Source organism: Pelodiscus sinensis, chromosome 11 (assembly GCF_052426305.1).
Source record: "Pelodiscus sinensis isolate ZL-2025 chromosome 11, ASM5242630v1, whole genome shotgun sequence".
Lineage (NCBI taxonomy): Eukaryota > Metazoa > Chordata > Testudines > Trionychidae > Pelodiscus > Pelodiscus sinensis.
Genome location: NC_143062.1, coordinates 29,971,496 through 29,992,871, shown reverse-complemented (window position 1 = coordinate 29,992,871; position 21,376 = coordinate 29,971,496). Strand labels below are relative to the sequence as shown.

The 21,376-nt window shown below is 44.3% G+C and overlaps 1 protein-coding gene across 2 annotated transcripts in view; it reads right to left on the bottom strand.

The window, feature by feature from the left end:
• Positions 1-1,149: 1,149 nt before the first annotated feature.
• Positions 1,150-21,376, bottom strand: part of LOC102461575 (netrin-4-like) — a 69,668-nt gene continuing 49,441 nt past the window's right edge. For both annotated transcript variants that reach the window (XM_075938773.2, XM_089781225.1), the window contains exons 7-11: positions 14,522-14,735; positions 13,382-13,515; positions 11,728-11,796; positions 8,867-9,037; positions 1,150-2,363 (exon numbers count right to left, since the gene is read on the bottom strand). In XM_075938773.2, coding sequence (XP_075794888.2) covers positions 2,227-2,363; positions 8,867-9,037; positions 11,728-11,796; positions 13,382-13,515; positions 14,522-14,735 — 725 coding nt within the window. In that variant the 3' untranslated portion in view covers positions 1,150-2,226. The remainder of the gene's footprint in view (positions 2,364-8,866; positions 9,038-11,727; positions 11,797-13,381; positions 13,516-14,521; positions 14,736-21,376) is intronic.

Sequence of the window (21,376 nt, the reverse complement as noted above, 5' to 3'; positions counted from 1 at the left end):
GTTTTCATGTAAACACACAGGCTACATCTAGACTGGCATGACTTTCCGCAAATGCTTTTAATGGAAAAGTTTTCTGTTAAAAGCATTTGCGGAAAAGAGCGTCTAGATTGGCACGGACACTTTTCCATAAAAGCTCTGATTTCTTACATGAGATCGTCAGTGTTCTTGTGGAAATTCAAGCGTCCAGTGTAGACAGCTGGCAAGCTTTTCCACAAAAGCAGCTGCTTTTGCGGAAAAACTTGCCAGTCTAGACACAGCCAAAGAGTTAACTCAAGTTGATGTTCAATCCAGAGTTCTACCCAAACTGTGAATGGCTGGAAGAATATTCCAAGTATCTTCTACTGGTCTTCTCTTCACAAATTATCTGAAATGTGCCCTTCTGATGGTCATTATACCGTACATAAAAGGAAGGATAACAAACAGTAGTAATAAAAATCTGGCATCCCTGGTCTTCAGATAGTGGTCACCTAACAGCATTAATAGAGCATGCTGACAATCTCTTTCTCATCAGACTGCTCATATCCCAGGCCCATCACTTTCTTTTCATGGCCCTTGGGATATCCTAGATTCCTTCCACTCATGGTGACTTAGTTGCATGCAGCTCAAATCCATCTTCTCTTCCTGTAGGTATGAACAAAGATGTGCAAAAGCAGCCTCTAGGAAGTTATATGCCTCTATATGAACAAAAAAGGGTATCTTTGAACAAAGTTCTGATTGATGCTTTACTTATCAGTGGGAGGCTTCACCCTCTGTTTGGCCATGAGTTTCCTGTCATTTGGGCAGAGACAGTGTGATCATTCCCTTCCCTCACAGTGCTCTGAGAAGCTCACATGTCCACTGCCTGGCTTAACTGTGGAACAGACTGAAACCAATCTGTAGGGATTCCTTCAGCAGGAGTTAGAGTGGAGATGCTACCATTCCTCCTACTCATGTTAAACAAATGTCAACCACAAACTGGAGCAGTGTTCCCTGTAAGCTGAATGCGTGAGTGGCCACTCAGGAGAGAGTCTAATGCCACTCAGCTGACTAGAAGAATATCCAAAGACCGTAGCATGTGCTTCTACTGGTGGTGCACATCTGCACATGCCTCAGTGCAAATAACCAAATGCAATCTGCACAGGGAAGGAAAAAACTAGAGGGAACACTGACTGGAAAGTAACTTCATTTGATTATTTCAACACACAATGGTGGCAAGAATAACAGTAGAGTGGAAAAATGACAAATAATGAACATGGTCTCAAAGTTGTTGATCAGAATAACAAGGTAGCTGCCCTGTCAGTCAATAATACCCCTCTAATCCTCAAATTGGTACAGCCTGCTGCCTCTTCACACTTCCACCTACTGTTGCATGATAAACTCAAGTCTGGGCCAGCTTCCATCACCTCCTCCTATGGGTCTGGAGCTGCAGCTTGATGCTACTCTATTGGCACAAGGCTCTTCAGCAGCAGCAGCCATTCTCAAACTGTTGTGTGACCGTACAAAGAGCAGTGCTATGGCAGAGAAGAATGAGGAGACCTTTGCTAGTACAGATAAGGGTGTGTGGGGTCAGGATTCCATACTGAGCCAGCAGTTCTGCCCTGCAGCTGTGTTTTCCCATTAGGCACTGACAGCCTCCCATCTATAAAGGCTCTCACCAGATAGTGTTAATCTCTATGCAGTGCTGTGGTATTTTCAGTCTAGAAAGCAACATGTCTCATATTGATCTAACTGCAGTTTGCTTGGTAAATACAATGGAGCTCTTTTCAAACAAATCAAGTGGCATTTGACATACTGTTTAATAATATTTTTGCCACCTTTCAAGCTGATTTTTTTTTGCCCATTAATAGTGATTTAAAGAAAATGACACCCAAATAATGAATGCGCTATGCAAGTGGCTTATAAGCATTGATACCAGATTCATTCTTGAAGAGTGGAAAAATAACCCATAGCTTCTGCTTCTCCCATGAGTGACTCTCTGGGAGCTGTGAAAATGGCTTCAAGCTAAGAACTGTGGCTTATAACCTACATGCAATAGGTTTGTTAATTTCATCTATGACTATGTATTTATGGAAGAAAAGTCACATCCAAGGATTACTGGATTAAACACGTAACAAGGGAAAGGAGGGTAAATCCACTTTTGTCCCCTTAGCTAGGAACATGTTGAATGGTAATATATGAGCTAGCTACACCTTTCACTGCAGTGTTATTAAAATATAAAGTTCATGGCTTTAACTTCTGAATAAGAAATCATTTGCACCCAGTTCGAAGAATGTCTGCTACTTGTTTCCCCAAATATGCCTTCCAGGGTTTCACCAGACTGTTCATGTTGACAAGGAGCTTGCTGGTCCTTGAGTCCTCCTGGCCTGCTATCAGGTAGTCGGTTCCTGGTTAAAAAAAGAAATTACTTAAATAAAGAAAACAAAGGAGTACAGACTTATTATCTCCATTTTCTGGGAATTGGGATCTTGCCCTTTAGCTAGCTTTAGCCAGTTTTAAAAATTAATATTCCATGTTAGTCACATGTGCAATCACTTTCTGTGCATGAATTCCTCAGTATGCAGGCAATACATTTTCTAAGGTGCATGTGCACATAGTAGAACCTTCACATACAAACCCTATTTGTCCCAAGGGGTTTAACACTTACAAAATCTAACAACTACATTAGCAAGTGATTGGGTTTGATTCTAATCTCCCTGACACTGTGATGTGTTTTTGTTGTTGCTTGTTTTTGTCATGTTTTGGGATTGGGTTTAGTTTTGTTTACACCAGTGTAACTCCATCGATTTCACTGGAACTCACCTGCATAAACAAGGAGCTAAGTGACAGCAGAATCAGTTTCTGCCAGGAGATGGTTATGAAGATGAGAATTGAGCCCATCCCTGTTAGATTGTCATCTGCAGCTGCTAGTGCATACAAATGTGTGTGCAGGTGTTATTTCATATAACACTGTGCTCCTTCAAGAAAAGGCGAAACTGTAGCTCCACTGAACAGCAGAATGTTTTGCATTAAACAGAGGTGGGTTGTGTATTTGCTGTAGTAAGTATAACACGTAAAATTCTCTTACTACTCAGAGACCTTTGTAACAACTAAGCAGTTTGTGGGAGGTTATAGAGGGAGCTGTGCCCCTCTGAAGTTATATTAATTTTGTTGGTTTTAATAGAACAAAACACAAGTGGAAGCTGCAAATTCCCTAGTCATTAAAATACAACAAAGAAACGTTCCCCAACTGAAAAGGATGGCTAGATTTTTGCTGGAAATCAGTTGTGTGTGTTCATATCCGTATGGCTGCTGTATGTGCCTCTTATTGTGTATCTATTTGTTTGCTGTTTGTGTTTCTCTTTTGTGTATGTGCTTGTTATTGCATATGGCTGTTGTGTGCTCCTGTCTGTGGTATCTGGTTGCTTGTTGTGCATGTGTGTGTATGTGATTGCTTAATTGAAAATAAACTGGGGGGGGGGGGGGGAGAATTGGCAGCCTTTCTAGATCCACCCTGTTAATGTCCGAAGTTTAGTTCTTTAGGCTTAATGTGTGGAATGAAACTTCTGGATGATAGACAAGGGGTGGGGAGGGTCTTGTCTTCCCTTCCCTCTCACAGCTGAAACCTGCAGCAACAAAGCCACCACATTATCAGTCAGTATTTTCTGGTGAAAAACAAACTAAATACAATTATTGAAGTGCCCCAGCTGAGGCAGCGTTCCAGTTGGTTGTTGAGCAGTCTGAAGGGCTAGATTAATCTGTGTGGCGCACACAGATTAGCTGAAATGGCTGTTTGATATGACAACTGCCAACTCTGTATTCTGCTAGTACAACAATGCCCATTCTCCTCACACAATAAGGATCTTTAACAGCAACTCAGGCAACTCCAGGAAATGTAACCACCATATCCCTGTAGGATTAGAGGCATAACCACAGTGATGAGACACCCTGCTGAGATCATTTCATTAGCAAGATACCGATACTGCTAATGATTTATGACTCAAGCCGACCAACCTCACTCTTACATGATAAAGTTTAAAAACATCAGGCCAAATTCCCTGACACCCACAAGTATGTGTAGCGGTGAAAGGGGATTCCAAGGGATTATACATTCTGGCTGCGTCTAGACTGGCACGTTTTTCCTCAAAAGTGGCCACTTTTGTGGAAAAACTTACCAGGTGTCTATACTGGCTGCTTTGAATTTGCACAAGAACACTGATGATCTAATGTAAGATTGTCAGTGTTCTTCTGCAAATACAATGACTCTCCCGTTCTGGAAAAAGCCCTCTTGCGCAAATGCTTTTGCGCAAGAAGGCCAATGTAGACAACTGAGAACAGTTTTGCGCAAAAAAAACCCAATGGTGAAAATGGCGATCGAGGCTTTCTTGCGCAAAACCGCATCTAGATTGGCATGGATGCTTTTCCGCAAAAAGTGCTTTTGCGCAAAAGCGTCCGTGCCAATCTAGATGTTCTTTTCCACAAATGCTTTTAACTGAAAAACTTTTCCGTTAAAAGCATTTGCAGAAAATCATGCCAGTCTAGACGTAGCCTCTCTGTGTAACCTACTCAGTAGCCCTGCAATTGCACTAGAGGCTGCTGGTGCATCCCTGTTCCATAAGGACTGTAGCCAGGAGGGCTGAAAGCTTCTGTGGGCCCCTGGGCAAGGCGTAGGGGGAGGCCTGGCTCTGTGCCTCTGGAATGGTAGGGCCTTAGCTGGAAGGGACAGGGCTGGGGGCAGCCAGCCCTCAGCACTGCCTGGACTATGGCACTGCCTCCCTGCCCACCCTCCCAGCCCTCAGAGCCGCATGATGTGGTACTCCAGTGGCAATTTAAAGGGCACAGAACAATTGCCCCCTTTGTCCCCTTTCCCCTATTGACAGGCCTCACTATAGTTGCTAGTGGTGCTGGAACAATTTTTACAAGAGGGGGTGTTGAGAGCCATTGAAGCAAACTGTAAACTCTGAATATCATGAAAGCACTTCAAGCCAGAGAGTGCAGCTGCTCCCCTAGCACTCCTAGTTCCAGCGCTTGTGGATGGGTGTCACCGCATCTTGCTCCCCCCCCCCCTTCCCCTGAAAATCCTTTGGTGAATCCTCTTGCACAGTGAAAGTGCCCAATTCCCCTGCAGACTGAGCCCTTCACAGCTCTGGCAGGCGGGAGAGGACTCTAGTTAACCCCCCCAAAGTTTATTTCTTCAGCCTCTAAAAATCCTGAGGCTTCTTTCTCTCTTGTTTTAAAAAATTGCTAATTTATATGCAAAGCAGAGGGCAGCTCAATAGCTTACTGTGGCTGGGAGTTACTAATGTGGAAAGCAGGCCAGCCTTTCTTTGGTAACTATACAGCAATTCCATTCGGTAGCTGTATAAGTAAAGTTTTATGATTAAACTCTAAAGGCCATGAGATTAAAGATGGACTTCCTGTCATCAGCCAGGGAAGAACATACAATACAATGCTGTGGAGATAGCTGGGCAGGAAGCCAGATCACCCTGCACAGCAGAAAGCCCAGCTGACCTCAGAGGTGGTTTGGACTGGCGGGCATTGGTAGCTGCTACTCACTCCTCACCCTGGGACCCTCTCATGCATATAATGCACATATAGAAGGAAACAAAAATGGGTATGTAAAAAATCATGAGCAGAACAGAAGCAAGGATTTAATTGTGAGTGAGTATATATGGTGACACTCAGTGGGTATACGTGGGCACAAAAACCTGAAGTCAATAGAGCTATGCTGATTTACGCCACTTGTTAATCTAACGCTTTATTTGTGATGAGATTCTAGTTTCCAAACCTATTGTACTGTGAAGAGCTGGCTAGTGTGCAGGTATGCCACTGCCTATTACTGGCTGGCATCAGAACTGCACAAATTAATTTCATAGGCCCTAGACTCCTAACAGCTAAAGAGAGACAAGGACACAAGCCTCCTTGTGCTCTCTCCTCCTTGAGCTTCTGTGAAGGATCCGACACAGTCTAACCCTATACTAAACACATACTTCACCCACCCCAACTGGCAGCTCCCACTGCTGGGCAGGGAGATGTTTAATGATTCCCAGGCTGGGTCAGAATACTTTAACCATTTGCACTACAGTAAATAAAATGTATTTGTCCAAGTTTGTTACATCATTGAAGTACCACTCTGAGACCAAATATTGCATCCTTGCTAATTCAAACCTAGTGCCTCACCTGGTGGTACAGATGATGCAAGATCCAAATAATTTTTGAGGATGCAGTTCAATTTGGACTGACAGAAAGAATTCACACTGGACTTGACTGGACTCTGCCAATACCAGAACAATTGGCACTTTTGTATGTGGCTGATTTCAGATGAGAAGTTGTCCTAGAGTTCAGGGTAAGCCTTAGATTTCAAACCAAATACAAGGAATTCTTTTACTCAGTGTGGAAGTGTGTTTAATCTATTCAGAGAAAAAAACAAAGTTACCCTATCTAACAAGTTTTGGTTTAGAATGTGGATAAGTCCTCACTCTCCATGGTGCAAAGCAGAATAGTGAAACATAATCTTTGGAAATACTATTTAGTTCATCCTGAAGAAAACCAGCTTCCTGTCTTATTCAGGGCCTGATCCCCAGTGGTGCTGAATAATGTTCCCTTTAAACTTTTCCATCCATGTGAGGAATACATCTTATGTGCACCAAGGCATGTGCAAATATGCACCACCAGAAGAAACACAAACCTAGCTGAGCGCTCTGCTAATCATTTGAGCAGCATTTGAATCTCTCCTGAATGGCTGCACAAGTGCACAGCTTACAGGGGATACAGGTACTCAACATCTGCAGCATCTACTGAAGTGAATGGGAGCAGTGGGTGTTCATCACCACTTGGGACTGAGCCCTTGCTGCCTATGCAGATGAAAAAAGAAAAGCAGGGTCTGGAAGAGATGATATTTCCAAACTCCAGTTAGCACAGAGGCATTTACATGAGCAGTCTAACTCACCTCCCCATAATTCTCTACATGGGATTTCACCAGGTGTAATACAAATATTTCTGTCTCCAGCCTACTAAATTGCTTGATGGGAAAGAAGGCAGTAGTGAGCCTCTGATGGGAAAAAAAAACTATCCATTCAGCTATTGATAATATTGCTTAGCCCTCATCTGGCATAGGTGCTGACTCCATGAGAAGTTCAGTGGCTCAAGCACCCCTGGGGGAAAAAAGGTGGGTGCTGAGCACCCACCAGCGAGAGCTGTTTGTGGGCACCACAGATCAGCTGTTCTGGAATGCTGCCAATCAGCTGTTTGGCAGGAAACACTTGTGAAAGGTGGAGGGCAGGCGGTCAGCAGGGGGCTTTCAGGGAGATGGCGGAGGGGGTGAGAAGAGGCAGAGCCAGGGCGGGTCTCAGGGGAGGGACAGAGCGGGGGCTGGTAGAAGTGCGGCACCCAGAGGGGAAAATAAAAACCAGCTCCTATGTGCTTTTCCATTTCAAGGGGCACTGGAAAAGTTGAGCTTTGCTATGCTACTCCAGGAACCGGCTAGGAACTGACATGTGCCTCTCAGTCATTATTTGGTTCCTATTTCCCTCTTCTGAAGGGAAGTAATATGTACCAACCCCTTTGCTGGCACAGCTTACTTCCTCTTCTGTGCTGGCATGGGTGTAGTGTTCAGGGGAGAGAGGTGGCTCCCTACCTACCTGAGTGGGAAGCATTGGCCAGGGTGATAGAAGAATGTTTACTGTAGGGGTGCAGAGAGCCACTGAACTAAACTGCAAACCCCGTGTATGATGGAAACCACTTGAAGCCGGGGGGGCTGCAGCAACCCCTGCAGCCCTCATCCCAGCACCTATGAGCAGTGGCTGCTCTCCTCAGAATGCATGTTCTGGTGCTGTGACTAGGTCGAACAAGCCCCACCTTGGTGCAAGTGCACAGCAAGGTTTGCAATTGTGCCTTCACCCATTGATCCTCAGAGAGAGTCTCCGGTGAAGTAGATACGTTCTGATAAATATTAGCTCCACTTGACACATGAAGAAACTGTAGCAGCAGGTTTCTCATGGCCACAGAGGGAATCACTGTGAGATGGGATTCAAGGAGCCCCTGCACCAAAGTCTGTGTAAACCACTTGATAATGCCTCTCTCTCTCTCTCTCTCTCTCTCATACCTGTATATTCACAAGCATAAATCTAATGTAGTAATAAATAAATCTAATGTAGTAATTAATTAAAAAGTCAGATTGGGATTTATTTACATTCTAGAGTTGCAGGATAGTTAACACGGAGATTGCATTTCTTTTTCTCTATGCATAATGTACATACAAGGCATGGAGGCCATGGCAGCTTTGTCCTAGATTCTGTGGCACTCTTATAGGAATTCTGTGGTGGCTACAGATCAATGTTTAAAAGGGAGGCAAATTGTGTAGCTTATTTCAAGCTACAGGTTCAGTGTAGATGCACCCTAAGAGTGCCAGTTTTCCCTTGCTAATCCATTCATTTGCTTTACATTAACTGGACTAGCTTTTCCTCAATGGCTTATTCCAACAGTATGGTCAATTAGGTACAATGCAAGTGCAATTGCACTGGCTTCACTAGAGTTATTCCTGATTTACACTAGTGAAAGTGAGATAAGAACTGGATACATGAATACCTTAACAACCCAGGAATCTGTTTCCTCCACAGAAGCCATGATGCAAACAAGGGGGTGGACAGACTCACTGGGCCCCTAGGCAAGGTGAGTGGCACCGTAGCCTTCTCAGAAGGGGCAGGGCTTCAGACAGAAGGGGCAAATCTGGAGCAGCCAGCCCTCAACTCCTCATGGAGTGTACCACACTGCCACCACTCCCACACTCCGGTGAGCTCTGAGAGCTGCCCGGGAGCCCGGGGTCCTTTTGAATGTCCGGTCCCTGGGGCAGTTTCCTCCATCCTCTTCCCCCCTCTTTCAGCAGGCCTGGACATAAGCATTTAATACTTACCAGGATTGAGAATAGGACAAGTACATCCCCTGTTGGTCCAGGACTCTGGATAAATACTTCTGTTACTCCGGGTAATTTTCACTTTGCCTGATTTCAGGACCTTCTTTACTTTCACAACAACTTCTGCATGGGTTCCCTTGTCATGAGCTGATAGGATTCTGGCTTTTATCACTGCCAGAAAACACACACATGCACCACAAACCAATAATTACTTTCAGAGTAAGTAGTGGGATGTTCCTTACCCCGCTACAGGGAAGAATGTTAGGGCCTGTTGGATAAGACATAGTCATGTCAGGATACTGGCACTTGGACACGGACACATGCGAGTTCTAGTTTAATCATCGCTCCTATTTAAATGAATCAGCGGAAGGAATGCTGGATTTTTTTCAATTTAAACAGTTAAATAATATTGGGAAGGGATTAGTTATCAACTCAACGCCAGTGGATTGCTGCCAACAGTTTGAAAGTCATAGGAAACTACTAGGCTATGTATAGTGTGATGGGGTGTCCAACCCACACAGGAGTGGAAGGGGTGGGTGGAGGCCTTGGGGTCCTACCATGTTCTGGCCCTGAGTAAAGCAGTCAAGGTGAGTCCTCTGAGCAACCTAGAGCACCTGTACGGGGCACAGCCAATCACAGAAAGGTGCAGGGAGCAACTAATCAAGGCCCAGCAATCCCATATAAGAGGAGCTGCAAGGTAGGATAAATTAATGGAGGTTGGGAACTCAAGGCGTGAGATCTGTGTTCCTAGCAGCCTGAGGAAACTGTTGCCCCTTGGATAGAGCAGGTTGGCAGGGACTGGGAGAGCAAGAAGTGGTGCTTGGCTGGCTGCTGGCACCTTAACCCATGAACCGAATGCCCTGAGGTGAGGGTGGAGGTGGTGTTGGCAGGTCTGCCGATGGATGTGAGGGGGAAGAGGAAAAGAGTGCAGCTGCCTTGGGGACCGGAGATTCAAAACAGCCCCAGGCTCCCAGCTGCTGATACTGCAGCAGAGGCTGGAGCCCTAGGCTCTTTAAATCACCACTGGTATCTCAGATGGCGTGCTCCAGGCGGCACTGAAAGGCTGGCTAGGGGAGTCCCAGTCCTGCCCCTTCGACCCAACACTCCACTCCTTCTACCTGAGGCTCTTCCCCTTCTGGGAGCACAGAGCTGCTCCCCACCCTTTCCCAGCGGCCCAGAATTCTGTCGGCCCCTCTGTGTGTTGGGACTGTGTAGAGGGGGCCTAGGGAAAGGTAGCATTACTGGGAGAGTTAAAAAGTTGCAGCAGGAGATTGCTATCTACATGGTCCTGGGTTGGGACCCGGAGTGGTAGGATGGCTGGGATTTCCCCCATTAGTCACTGGAGTAGACGCCTAAATATTGAACTTTGATCCACCCCAGAAGGGGGAGACACTGATGGTGACTCAACTGACGGGCCGAGTCACAAAGAGGATGCTGCAGTTCCTTGCGTGACAAAGGTCTGCAGGCAGAGATGACAACAGGAGAGGTACCACTGAAGGAAGGTGTACCAAATAGTGAAGCTAATTCCCAGGATGGCCAGCAGAAGATGCCACTGTGGTGAGTGGACCCCATGATAGTAGGAATGTCATAAAAACTAACTCAAAGAATGCCCAGCAGCCAATGGTATGATCTTAAGGAAACTGACTGAGAGTTTTGGCAGACTTTATATTTGGACATTAGAAGGCTTGTATTAGATTTACCTAGTGTCCATTCTGGCCCTTTAAAATTCCTCCTGTCCACTGTACTGGAGCTCATTGTTGAGCAATGCAATTCACCCAGGGAACTTCCTGCTGGAGTGCAGGAATGCCACATGACTAGAATTCTAAGATGATAAAGATCAGCTGAAAAAAGCTGCTTTGGTTTGTGACCTGACAGTGTTGCCAATTTGCTACTCTTCCTGATTTTGCAAGATCATCCAACCTGCAACAGGCTAATCCAACAAATAAGCTTTGTTTGGTCACAATGTCATTGTGTCGAGTAAAAATGTGGTGACTTTTAGTGATTGTGTGACCCTTCATGATGTGATGACACGACATAGTTGCTTTTTCATTATGATGACAAACAGACATAGCAAGTTTACCTTGCTGTGTAAACAGCAAAAGGTTGGCAATTCTACAAGTCCTCTAGAATGGGTTCTCAACCTTTGGGTCATGGGAGTAGCAGGCAGATATCAAGAAAGCCTGGCCACTCTGCCCTTCCTCTATTGCTAAATGGGAAGGAGATGCTATGTAGACAGAAGAAGAGCACCAGAGGCAAAAAGAAGTCCTGGTCTACAGCACATACACTGATAGGCGGAAGGCTTTGCAATGAGTTCATGAAGCCCATGTTGATTTGCTCAGCATTGAAGAAATCACTGTTTGGGGGGGGGGGGACGGACATGATAGCAGTTTTCAGGTATCTAAAAGGGTGTCATAAGGAGGAGGGAGAAAACTTGGTCATCTCGGCCTCGGAGGATAGAACAAGAAGCAACGGGCTTAAACTGCAGCCAGAGAGGTTTAGGTTGGACATTAGGAAAAAGTTCCTAACTGTCACGGTGGTCAAACGCTGGAATAAATTTCCTACGGAGGTTGTGGAATCTCCATCTCTGGAGATATTTAGGAGTAGGTTAGATAAATGTCTATCAGGGATGGTCTGACAGTATTTGGTCCTGCCATGAGGGCAGGGGACTGGACTCGATGACCTCTCGTGGTCCCTTCCAGTCCTAGTATTCTATGATTATGGGATATATGCTGTCCTCTGATCAGCTCTGCCAGAATTCAGAAGTATTCTAGACAGAAAAGAAGAAAGGAAACCTACCTATGATTTCACAGATGCCAGAAACATTAGAATTATCATACCAGGAAGGCACATCAGCCACTTACCATATGCGTTTTTCATCTGGCAGAAATCAGTGACACTTCCGAGCACTTTCTCTTTGCACACACACTTTTCTAGCACCAAGAAACCGGAGACCACAAGGGGTTGGAGAAGGGCCAGAACATGAAAGAGAAAAGCAAATCAAATGATGTTCATTTCTCTATGCATGCATATATCTATGCATAAAAGTTGCTCCAGTTATCTGAGTAAACATAGATGCTTAAAGAAGATTTAAGAGTGAGCTCAGTTCTTTGCAAAGCTGGTTCTTGTTAAACAATACAAAAATGGTTCTGAAATCTGGTCCACATTGTGAAGTAAAAAGCAATCTGCATGGGGTCCATTACACAGTTAATAAACTGATGCTAACAAAGTCTAAATCAGAATCAGATCCAGGTGTGAATAATATAAATTATGCTCTTGTTAGATGGCAAGATAAGCAATATTCAATTTTGTCAATCCTTAAATGGAAGTACTATGGAAAATCCATGTTGATTCAGGACATGTTGGGGATTCAATAGGTGACATACTTTCCTCTAAGTCAGTTCATCATTGGCTCTATACTGACTCGTGCTGTCCGTCATATGCTATGTAAAACCGAGGTCTTGACCACTTTTAAGCATTAAAGGTTCTGCTATATTCTATTGGACTAATTTCTCTCTTAGTTTAAGGGAATACAATATACTTCTTTACTGCCTGTCCTGAATTGTTGTTGTTAGTGTGGCTGTGTGTTGGTTTTAAAATCACCTACATTGCATCCCAGTGATGGCTGCATTTCAGTAATGGGTCAAGTGATCCTTTCTGTATCTAGCATTTATAGTTCCACAAAGCAAATGAAGGCTTTCAAAGGCTGCTTTGTAAATCAATTAATAATATGAATGTAAACTGGAAGCATATTTTTCCACAGAATTCAAGGATGACTCTTTCATTTATTGACCACAAAGCCAGGTTTACCCTGCACTGGAAAATAGAGTGAAAAACAATGCAGATCTCTCCTTGAACTCATCCTGGAGTGTCCTGCCAAATATTCAGAACTGGGTGCAGAAGAGTCTCACACTCACTCACAGGATGCTCACATTTGCCTTCTCATTTGAATAACATGTTCTTGATGTCATACTTCTACATCTGCAAATGTGCAGGAGAACTCTTAATGGGATATGAGCGGAAATAGTGTAGGGAATAGTTCTACAAAGATTCAAAGGACCAGACAGGACAGCACTATGTGGGTCAGATTGTGCCTTTCAATTTTTGAGTGGGTGCAGAATTGCTGCACAGTAGTGAGATTCTGAGAAGCACAGGCTAAAGCAGCAGTTTCCCTCTTCCCTTTCCCCACTCTCTCTCTGCCTTGTGTTAGGGTTTCCATCCCAGAGAGCTTACAGGCTATGTTTTCAGTCTTTGTTCTCCTCTCTTAAATGGTTGAGTGGTGGGAACACTTACATTTTATAGGCAGTCCTTTGCTTATGTTGTGATTTTTAATGTATGGGATAGACACCTAGAACACTGGATGGATACCTACAGTTGTATTTTGGACATCTGAAGAAACAAATACATAAAATAAATGCATGTATTTGGTCAAAAGCACATGCATATTTCTGGCATGCTATAAAAATTATTTGTTTATTTAATAAACAGAGCAAAGGATTTTATCATTCTAAACCATACCTGGATGTCTCAATGCAGAAAATCCCTGCTCATGATGATTCCATTGCCACTCTTCACTCTCATTGGCTGGCATTTGTAAGAGGTCAGGGATTCGCCCACCCATGGGGATGTTGAAATATGGCTCTTTGTCATAACTGGGGAGGAGATAGAGAAGAAAAAGCTCCTATTAGGATTTCTGATGTTTAGCACAGAGGGAGTCACTACCACATGCCTGCAGCATTGAGTACCAGAAAGGAACATGGCCTCCAAGATCATGATGAGCAAATGTAATCATTATACCACTAGTCTTGAATGCAAAGAAGAGCAAAACCTTAGCCCACTGCCCTGCAGATAGGCTGTGGCATCTGGGATTATACTTCAAATTCACTACTTCTTTTTACAGTTTTTTTTTTTTGTACAGTTGCTGTGTATAATTTCTTTAAAATTACAGCGCCAAAACTTGGCAGGCATGAGCACCTAGTGATGTTATTTAGGAATCAAGGGCACTCCAAGGATCAGGCCCCTTGAAATAAATGGGAGCTGTAGGTATTAAGCACTCTGCAGGATTTGGATCATTGTATTTTGTTCTGGGGGAAGGTACCAGGCTGAGGTCCTGAAAAATGATTTCCTGCAGTTATTTGTAGAAAGTGACCAGCACTGGTAGCATCTGTACAGGTTTTCTCACTCCACCACTATGGATAGAAGGATAGTTCAGTTTCTGTGGGCCATTCAGGCTTGGCCTCTCTGCTGAGAGTCACCCGTATGTGTATTATGTGGTAAGAACATTTGCACACTAGAAACTGGATTGAGATGCTCCAACTTGTTTCACCTAGGCCACAGAGCACCGCAAGCTCTTCAGATGCTTTACCTTTTCTAAAGCACAAAGTTTCACAGACACCAGCAGGGTCATGGCATTGCCTGTCTTGCTTCAGAACTGTCTATAAAGAGTCTTATGCAGGCAGTCAAGGGGTATCCAAATGACACAGTGCTGCAATCCATTCAGATTAAGGTGGATGCAGAGAACAGTGTTTCCCCAAATACCTCCCTCCTCCTCTGCTGCCTTGAATTTATGCCATCTGTGCAGGATTCCCAGTGTTAATCTGAGTGTCATATTTAAAGTGATCCAAAGTATTATCTCCCCATAAAAGAAGCCTTGTTTACCCATTGAAACAGTTTCCTGTCTGTGGGTCGCAGTCTCTGGCACAGTCACAAGGCCGACAGCCATTTTCTCCAAAGCCCCAGTATCCCATGAGGCATCTGTCACAGTTCGGGCCTGTCACACCTGGCTTGCAGTAACAGAAGCCCGTCTTTGGGTGGCACCGCCAGCTTCTGCTGAAGGTTGCATTGGTCGATCCCATAGGCTGACAGGAGCAAGCTAACAAGACATAAGTGATTGAGATGATAGGCCAAGAGTCAGCAGTTTAGGTGATGTTTCTGCAAGGCTGATAACCTTTATAGGTCCCACTCATTCCCAACAGCCAGTCATTTTATATAAGCACTGGGAAACATTATATTCTTACCCAGCTATGGTTCAAAATAGAAATTTTCAGCATGGGTGGGTGGTTGTCTCATTCAGCATAGCCATGGATTCAAAACAAAACCCAAGCTGCTAAATGGTCACCTGACACCAATGTAGGTGTGAGCGCCATTTCCTGTGGGCCAAATCTTTACCTTGACACCAATCTCAAATAAAGAATGTTAAACAGCTGTGCAGTAACCTGTGTGACTGTGTGCATTCACTCTGCAAGGAGGAGGGAGGGATTGGCAAGTGAATTTGCAAAGCACTTAGCTGGGCTACTATGGATAGGGTCCCACATGCATACCTTACCAGAAGGGCTTCCCATTTAACCCATCTGTGAACATGCCTTTTGGACTGTGGCTGTATGCTCTGGGGTTGTGTCTAGACTCCATCCCCCTGCCGACAGAGGGATGAAAATCAAGCACTTTGGAAGTACAAATGAGCCCAGGATTTAAATATCCCGGGCTTCATTTGCATACTCACGTTCCGACGCTGTGCCGATCGGGCTCAGTGTCGAAAGTGAAAGTAAAGCGTAGCCGCGGTTCTGCCACGTTTCTGCCAAGAGCAGGGACTTTTTCTGCAGATCCTGTACTCATCAAAAAATGAGTACAGGATCTGCAGAAAAAGTCCCTGCTGTTGGCAGAAACGCGGCAGAACCGCGGCTACGCTTTACTTTCACTTTCGACACTGAGCCCGATCGGCACAGCGTCGGAACGTGAGTATGCAAATGAAGCCCGGGATATTTAAATCCTGGGCTCATTTGTACTTCCAAAGTGCTTGATTTGCATCCCTCTGTCGGCAGAGGGATGCAGTCTAGACACAGCCTGGGTGGGAATGATTTGCCTATTGAGTGTGTCTACTATAAAATTATATTGATCTGTCATAGTCTTCTATTCAGGCACAAAGGCCTCCCAGTTGCCAATTGTGCTTCACACTTGCACCCAAAGCGACAACAACATGTTATTGCAGTGCAAGGGATACTTTTACCACAGTGAGCAGTATAATAGTGCCCAAACATTCAGAGTGTGTAGACAGCAAAGAAAGAGGATTTGCTAGTGTGATACATGAGGGGATGCTCAAAGAAATGAGAAGAAAACAAGACAATAATTGAGGCTGTAGATCAGGCTAAATTGGCTCCCCTTGGTAGAGCTGGAATTCCCACTGCCAGGTATGTTTAAAACTCTAGTAAAAGTGTACACCAGGAAAAGCACTTCTGCACTGGCCAAGGGAGACAGACCAGATAACCTCATAGGCCTTTTCCATCTCTAGATTTGAGGCGTCCATGATTCTGCTTTAGTGAGAGCTGTAGGGACCTAGGTTCTCTTTCCAGTGCTACAAATGTGGTATAGCCAGGAAACATGAAGTTTGCATGCATACCTAAGTGGATATATTACAAGAGAGAGCTTTCCAAACCCTCTGAACATATTTCAGCTGTGACTGTCATCTGCTGAGGTCAGCAAGAGAGGGGCCAGAAGCACCAGGTGCCATTTCAAATCCAGTCCTGGCATACTTGATTCTGATGCCTGATTCTGGTGCCATTTTAACACCATCCCTTCCATATTTTAGAGCAGGGGTTCTCAAACTTTGTGATACCATGACCCCCCTCTAAGTTGCTTGTGACCCCCCCAGGGGGTCGGGACCCACAGTTTGAGAAACGCAGCTTTACAGTACTTTGGAGGCTGCTGTAGATTGACTGGCTATGGCCTTCAAGGGCTATGCCAGCTACTACAGTTTGGAGCTTAACAGTATTCTGGCTATGCCCTTAAAGTCTCTATGCCAGGGGCTTTGGGGAATGGGTGAGGTCACAGCTGACTGTTGGTTGTGCATTACCTGAGACATCGTTCCACCAGTCTGCTAGCCCCTTTGTGCTGTCAGGGCAGCTCTACCAGGCTGGATCACAAGAGAGGATCTGGCCCGCTCACTTCTGATGCATGAATAGGTTTGGGTAAATGGAGAAGTGAGCTGACTCTTTGCCCCAAACTCAGGTCCAGCTCATACTTTAGCTCCTTTTCATTGCTGAACATTGTGGCACCTCTTGATTTCTGCTGTCCCCAAAGCCAGAAGTGCCATCTCGACTCCATCCTCCTGTGAGAAGGAAGAAGCAAAAATCTTGGGGACGTGACCTATTTCCAGAGAGACATTGGACACCCAAGATAGTTTGGATCAAGGGCCAGCCTTCGGAATGATTATCTTTATTTCAACCCTTTTGAAGTTTGCCAGTCACTACTAATTGAACATCTTTTCTTCCTGAGCTCACAGATAGGAGATCAAATGGACACACTGATTCCACACATGCCTTTCCAAGAAGGGGACTCTATGAAGAATGCAATTGTTATTGATTCACTTTTATGTGACTCGTGTTTGTTTTTTAGAAAGGACAATCTCTTTGTGGAGTACTTACAAGAAGTGAAAAAACAGTGCCCAGCAGCTTGTGTAATGGGCAGTTTTCTTGTGATCGTCTATTAGATTTTTTTCACCCTGTCCTAGTTATCTTCTGCATGCTCACATTTTTACTAATATTAATGTATTGTGCAATAGAAGAAACCTATTCAGTTGTTTTCAAGGGAATACCAGCACAATAGCCTAAAGACAGAAAATAAGCATGCTATAATGAATACTGTGTTCCACACAAGGAGCTTTGTTAGTGGCACAGTAGCACCAGGCTCTGCTGCTGCTGCCACACAGGTGTCTTGAGTCTGGGAGCAATTGGAGGTCTGTTGTTCACTAGGATTTGAAAATCAGATGTAACATCATAGTGCACATTTGCCCCAATGTTTCAAACATCAACTTTCCTGTAGATTTTCAGAAATGCTCAACCCCACTCAAAAATGGAGGTATCTAATACATGTTGACATTATTTATAATGTTGTCTTTGGTCTTTGGACATGAGAAATGGATGCTTTCCTCATTAGAGATTTTGGGACAAAAAAAATCCAAACTTTGTTGAAATCTGGATGTGTCCGAATCTTTGTTCTTGATTTCCCTTATGATATCATTTGGATCGGGAATTTTAGTTTGGATCTATCTCTAGCCTTTACAGATTGTTCTGTCTCATCTCTTGTCTTTCCAGGTTTCCATAGCTGAAGCCAGATCCTCAGCTGGTGCAAATTAATGTCGCTCCAATGATGCTACACTGGCTTACACCAGCTGAGGACAGGATGTCTGATACATGGAGAATGTGAATTCCACCATCACAGCCAAAGGGAAAGTGCTACAGGTGGGTGGTGATTTCTAGCAGAGGCCAAGAAGGAAGGTAGAAAAAAGTGCACATATTTAATTCAAGCATATAGCTAAGGAAAGTATGAACCTGAGTGTCAGAGGCTGAAGGGCAGCTGTTGATAACCAGGTTTTAGATGTCAAATGACATCACAGATTTGATGATAAATCTCATAATTAAGAAACATAAGTAAGTTCTTACAAACTGAAGTTTTTGTATTTCCCAGTGTTTGCAAGCCAATGTCTTTCTCTGCTTCTTTTTGCTCTTTTTTTAAACCCTAGTTTTTGATTTATCCACCTCTATTTCTAATGAAACAAACCAACATGATGATGGGTGGATTCCCTCCTTTTTGTCAAAGGCTCCTAAGGACAGTGGACAAACAATTGTGGCACAGAGCTGGCTAGTTTATTTGGGTCCTTCTCTTTAAAGCAGCAAAGTATTTGCACTACAAAATATTATTTAGTTGTCTCTTAAGAGATGTTAGTTGCTGAAGTATCACAAATGTCCACTTGGATTTTTACTGGCAGTTGCTATCATAAGATTTTTGCCTGGATGCAGCTGGTAGAGAGGGAACCAAGGAATGAAAATAGTCATAAAGCAGATAAATATTTGGTCTCAGCACAGCTGTCTCCAGCTGTATCTTCATTAGATACAGATGTTAACTATAATATCGTTTGCATTAATGTGGTTCTAACCAACACAGATATAACAGGGATATAGTACTCCAATTAATTCACAAGTAAGGGACTTTAGGGGCATGTCTGCACTGCTGTTAAAAGCCCAGAGATGGCCCATGTCAGCTGACTTGGGCTCATGGGGCTTGGGTTATTAGATGTTGTTTAATTCTAGTGTAGATGCTTTGGCTCTAGGACCCTGAGAGGTGGGAGGGTGCGAGGCCGTAAGCTGTAGCCTGAGCCTGAGGCCAAATCTACAGTACCATGGACCGTCAACTTAAGTTACATAACTTCCGCTATGCGAATAACATACCTGAAGTCAATGTACTTGAGTCTCCTTACCATGGTAAGTCTTCACTGTGGTAAGCCAACAGCTGCTGCTCTCCCGTTGACTCCGCTTTCACTTCTCATTCTGGTGGAGCCGGAGTCGAGAGGAGAGCGCTTGGCGGTTGTCAACCCCCACTGGATCAATCGCTGCCCATCAATCCAGCCTGTAGTGCAGACATGCCCTAACTATCTATCCCACAGTTAAACAGCCCCTTAGCCTGAACCCTAGTCAGCTGGCCAGCGGGCCAGATGGGGGGTTTTGATTGCAGTGTAGACATACCATCAAAAATAATGAACCTTTAATTTCTGTCTGAAACTACTATGCAAAACAGTTAACAGCAGATTCAATCTTTTCCAGGAAAAAAAGGCAAATTAAAAAAAAAATCCAAATTGGAGTCTTTGGTGGGTAGAATATATTCCCAACCAAATTCAAACAGTTTTTAAAACAGGTCAAATTTTGGGCCAAAACCATTCAACAATGCCCCATAAATCAAGGAAATTGGATACCCTCCTGGCTGTGTGTGGGCATGCTCACCCTGTGCCTGACTGACTGGGATTATGACTCCGATGAAGATGTGATTAATCCCAGCTATTACAACAGGACGGTTCACAGATCTGTCTAGCGGGGAAAAGAGGAAGGGAAGGAACAGCTTTGTCGATGGTGTGCGTGCAGGCACGCACACACTCATTTTAGTTTCCAAGCTGTCTGCTTGAGTGTAAAAAGCCCATTTCCCTGGAGACGTTGGCCTGATGGATAAGCAAAGGGTGAGTACAAAAGATGGTGTCAGTTCAGAAGTATCCTTTAAGCCTCCAAATAAGCCACAGGAAAGAGCCAAGGATACAGCAGCTTTTCTGACCACTGGTTGGGAAACTATTAGGCTTCACGAGGCTTCTGAGTCAAAGCTCCCGTACAAGCCTATATCCAAACTGCTTAATCCTGTGTTGTCACCCTCAATAACAAGCAGGTGTGTGCTGTGCTCTCTGGCTCTTTTCATGTCTTTTTTTTTTTAATCTAAGCAATGTCAAAACAAGGCTCTGTGCGTGACCTGACTCCCATTCATCCCCAGCTGCTAGGAATGGTAGAAGTGAAGAGGTCAGCGATCTCTCCAGATAAAAAGAAATGGCAGAATCCTATTTACATGTTAAAGCTCAGTTGTTGTTTTTTTTAAAGCAAAAGTCTTTTCCATCTCATAAATGGAGAAATCAGAGAAGAGGGATAGCATCAGTGCAGCCAGTTGTTATACAACCCTTTTTCTTCCCCTCGCAGTGATTAAGAAAGAATGCTGCCGATTATTATGACTAATGCCTAAAGATTTCTTCTGGGCCCAAGCAGAGCCCTGCTAACATTTTGGAAGCTGGAGGGAGCTGTAGTAGCTTAACTTAGGCTTTGCGCTGGACAGAAGAGCACTCTCTTAAAGCATGATTTCTCACAGGGCTTAAAACAGCATTTCATTCAGTTTTTCTGTCAGCTTTCATTTCCCAGCTCAGCGTCTACTGTATATACAGGGTGAGCTTTAATCCCCTGGTGAAGTTCTTCTCCCTTCTTCGCCAAGGACCGCACTGCTCACACCAAAAACATCCGAGCCATCTGCCATGACCAATCTGCCATAACTCTCTTCTATCATTTTCTGAGAATATCTGTTTGATTTTGTTCCTCTGGCATTTTTCGCGGAGTTTGCTCAACCAAAATGAGTGTAGGAGATAGTATGTCCAATCCTTCACAAACCCATTCACCCAGACTTGCTTGCTCTTCAGTTCATGGTCAGCTAGCTACAACATGACAGAAATGCACCCGCATAGGAGAAGGCTCATTATGGAATAATTCTTCAGTCCTGTGCCAAGCTTGAGTAAATGCACTTGCATCCAGGGGGATCCTGCGGTGATCAAGGGAATGAACCTTTCCCCCATCAAACCCACTTTTGCTCCACTGAGTATAACGCTCCACTGAGTCTCCTCCCGACAACTGTTGTATCTGTGGAGTAGGGGGGCTCTCTCTACAGTAGAGCTAAACGGTGATAGCCAAACAGTGGGAGATTTCCTAAAAAATTACCTGTGAGCATTTCTGACACCCATACGCCTCTCTGGGAAATTGCAGGAGCCTGAAAAGCTACCCTATAACCATTTTACAGGAATTCTCCCTTCACCTTTACATAAGATAGAAAAGGGCATAGACTAATACCCGGTGAAAATATGTCTCTCTGAAGATGGAATATTTCTCCATACTCCACACAAATGCAACTAAATCAGGGATGAAAGCTTGGGTGGGTGTGAGGAAACTG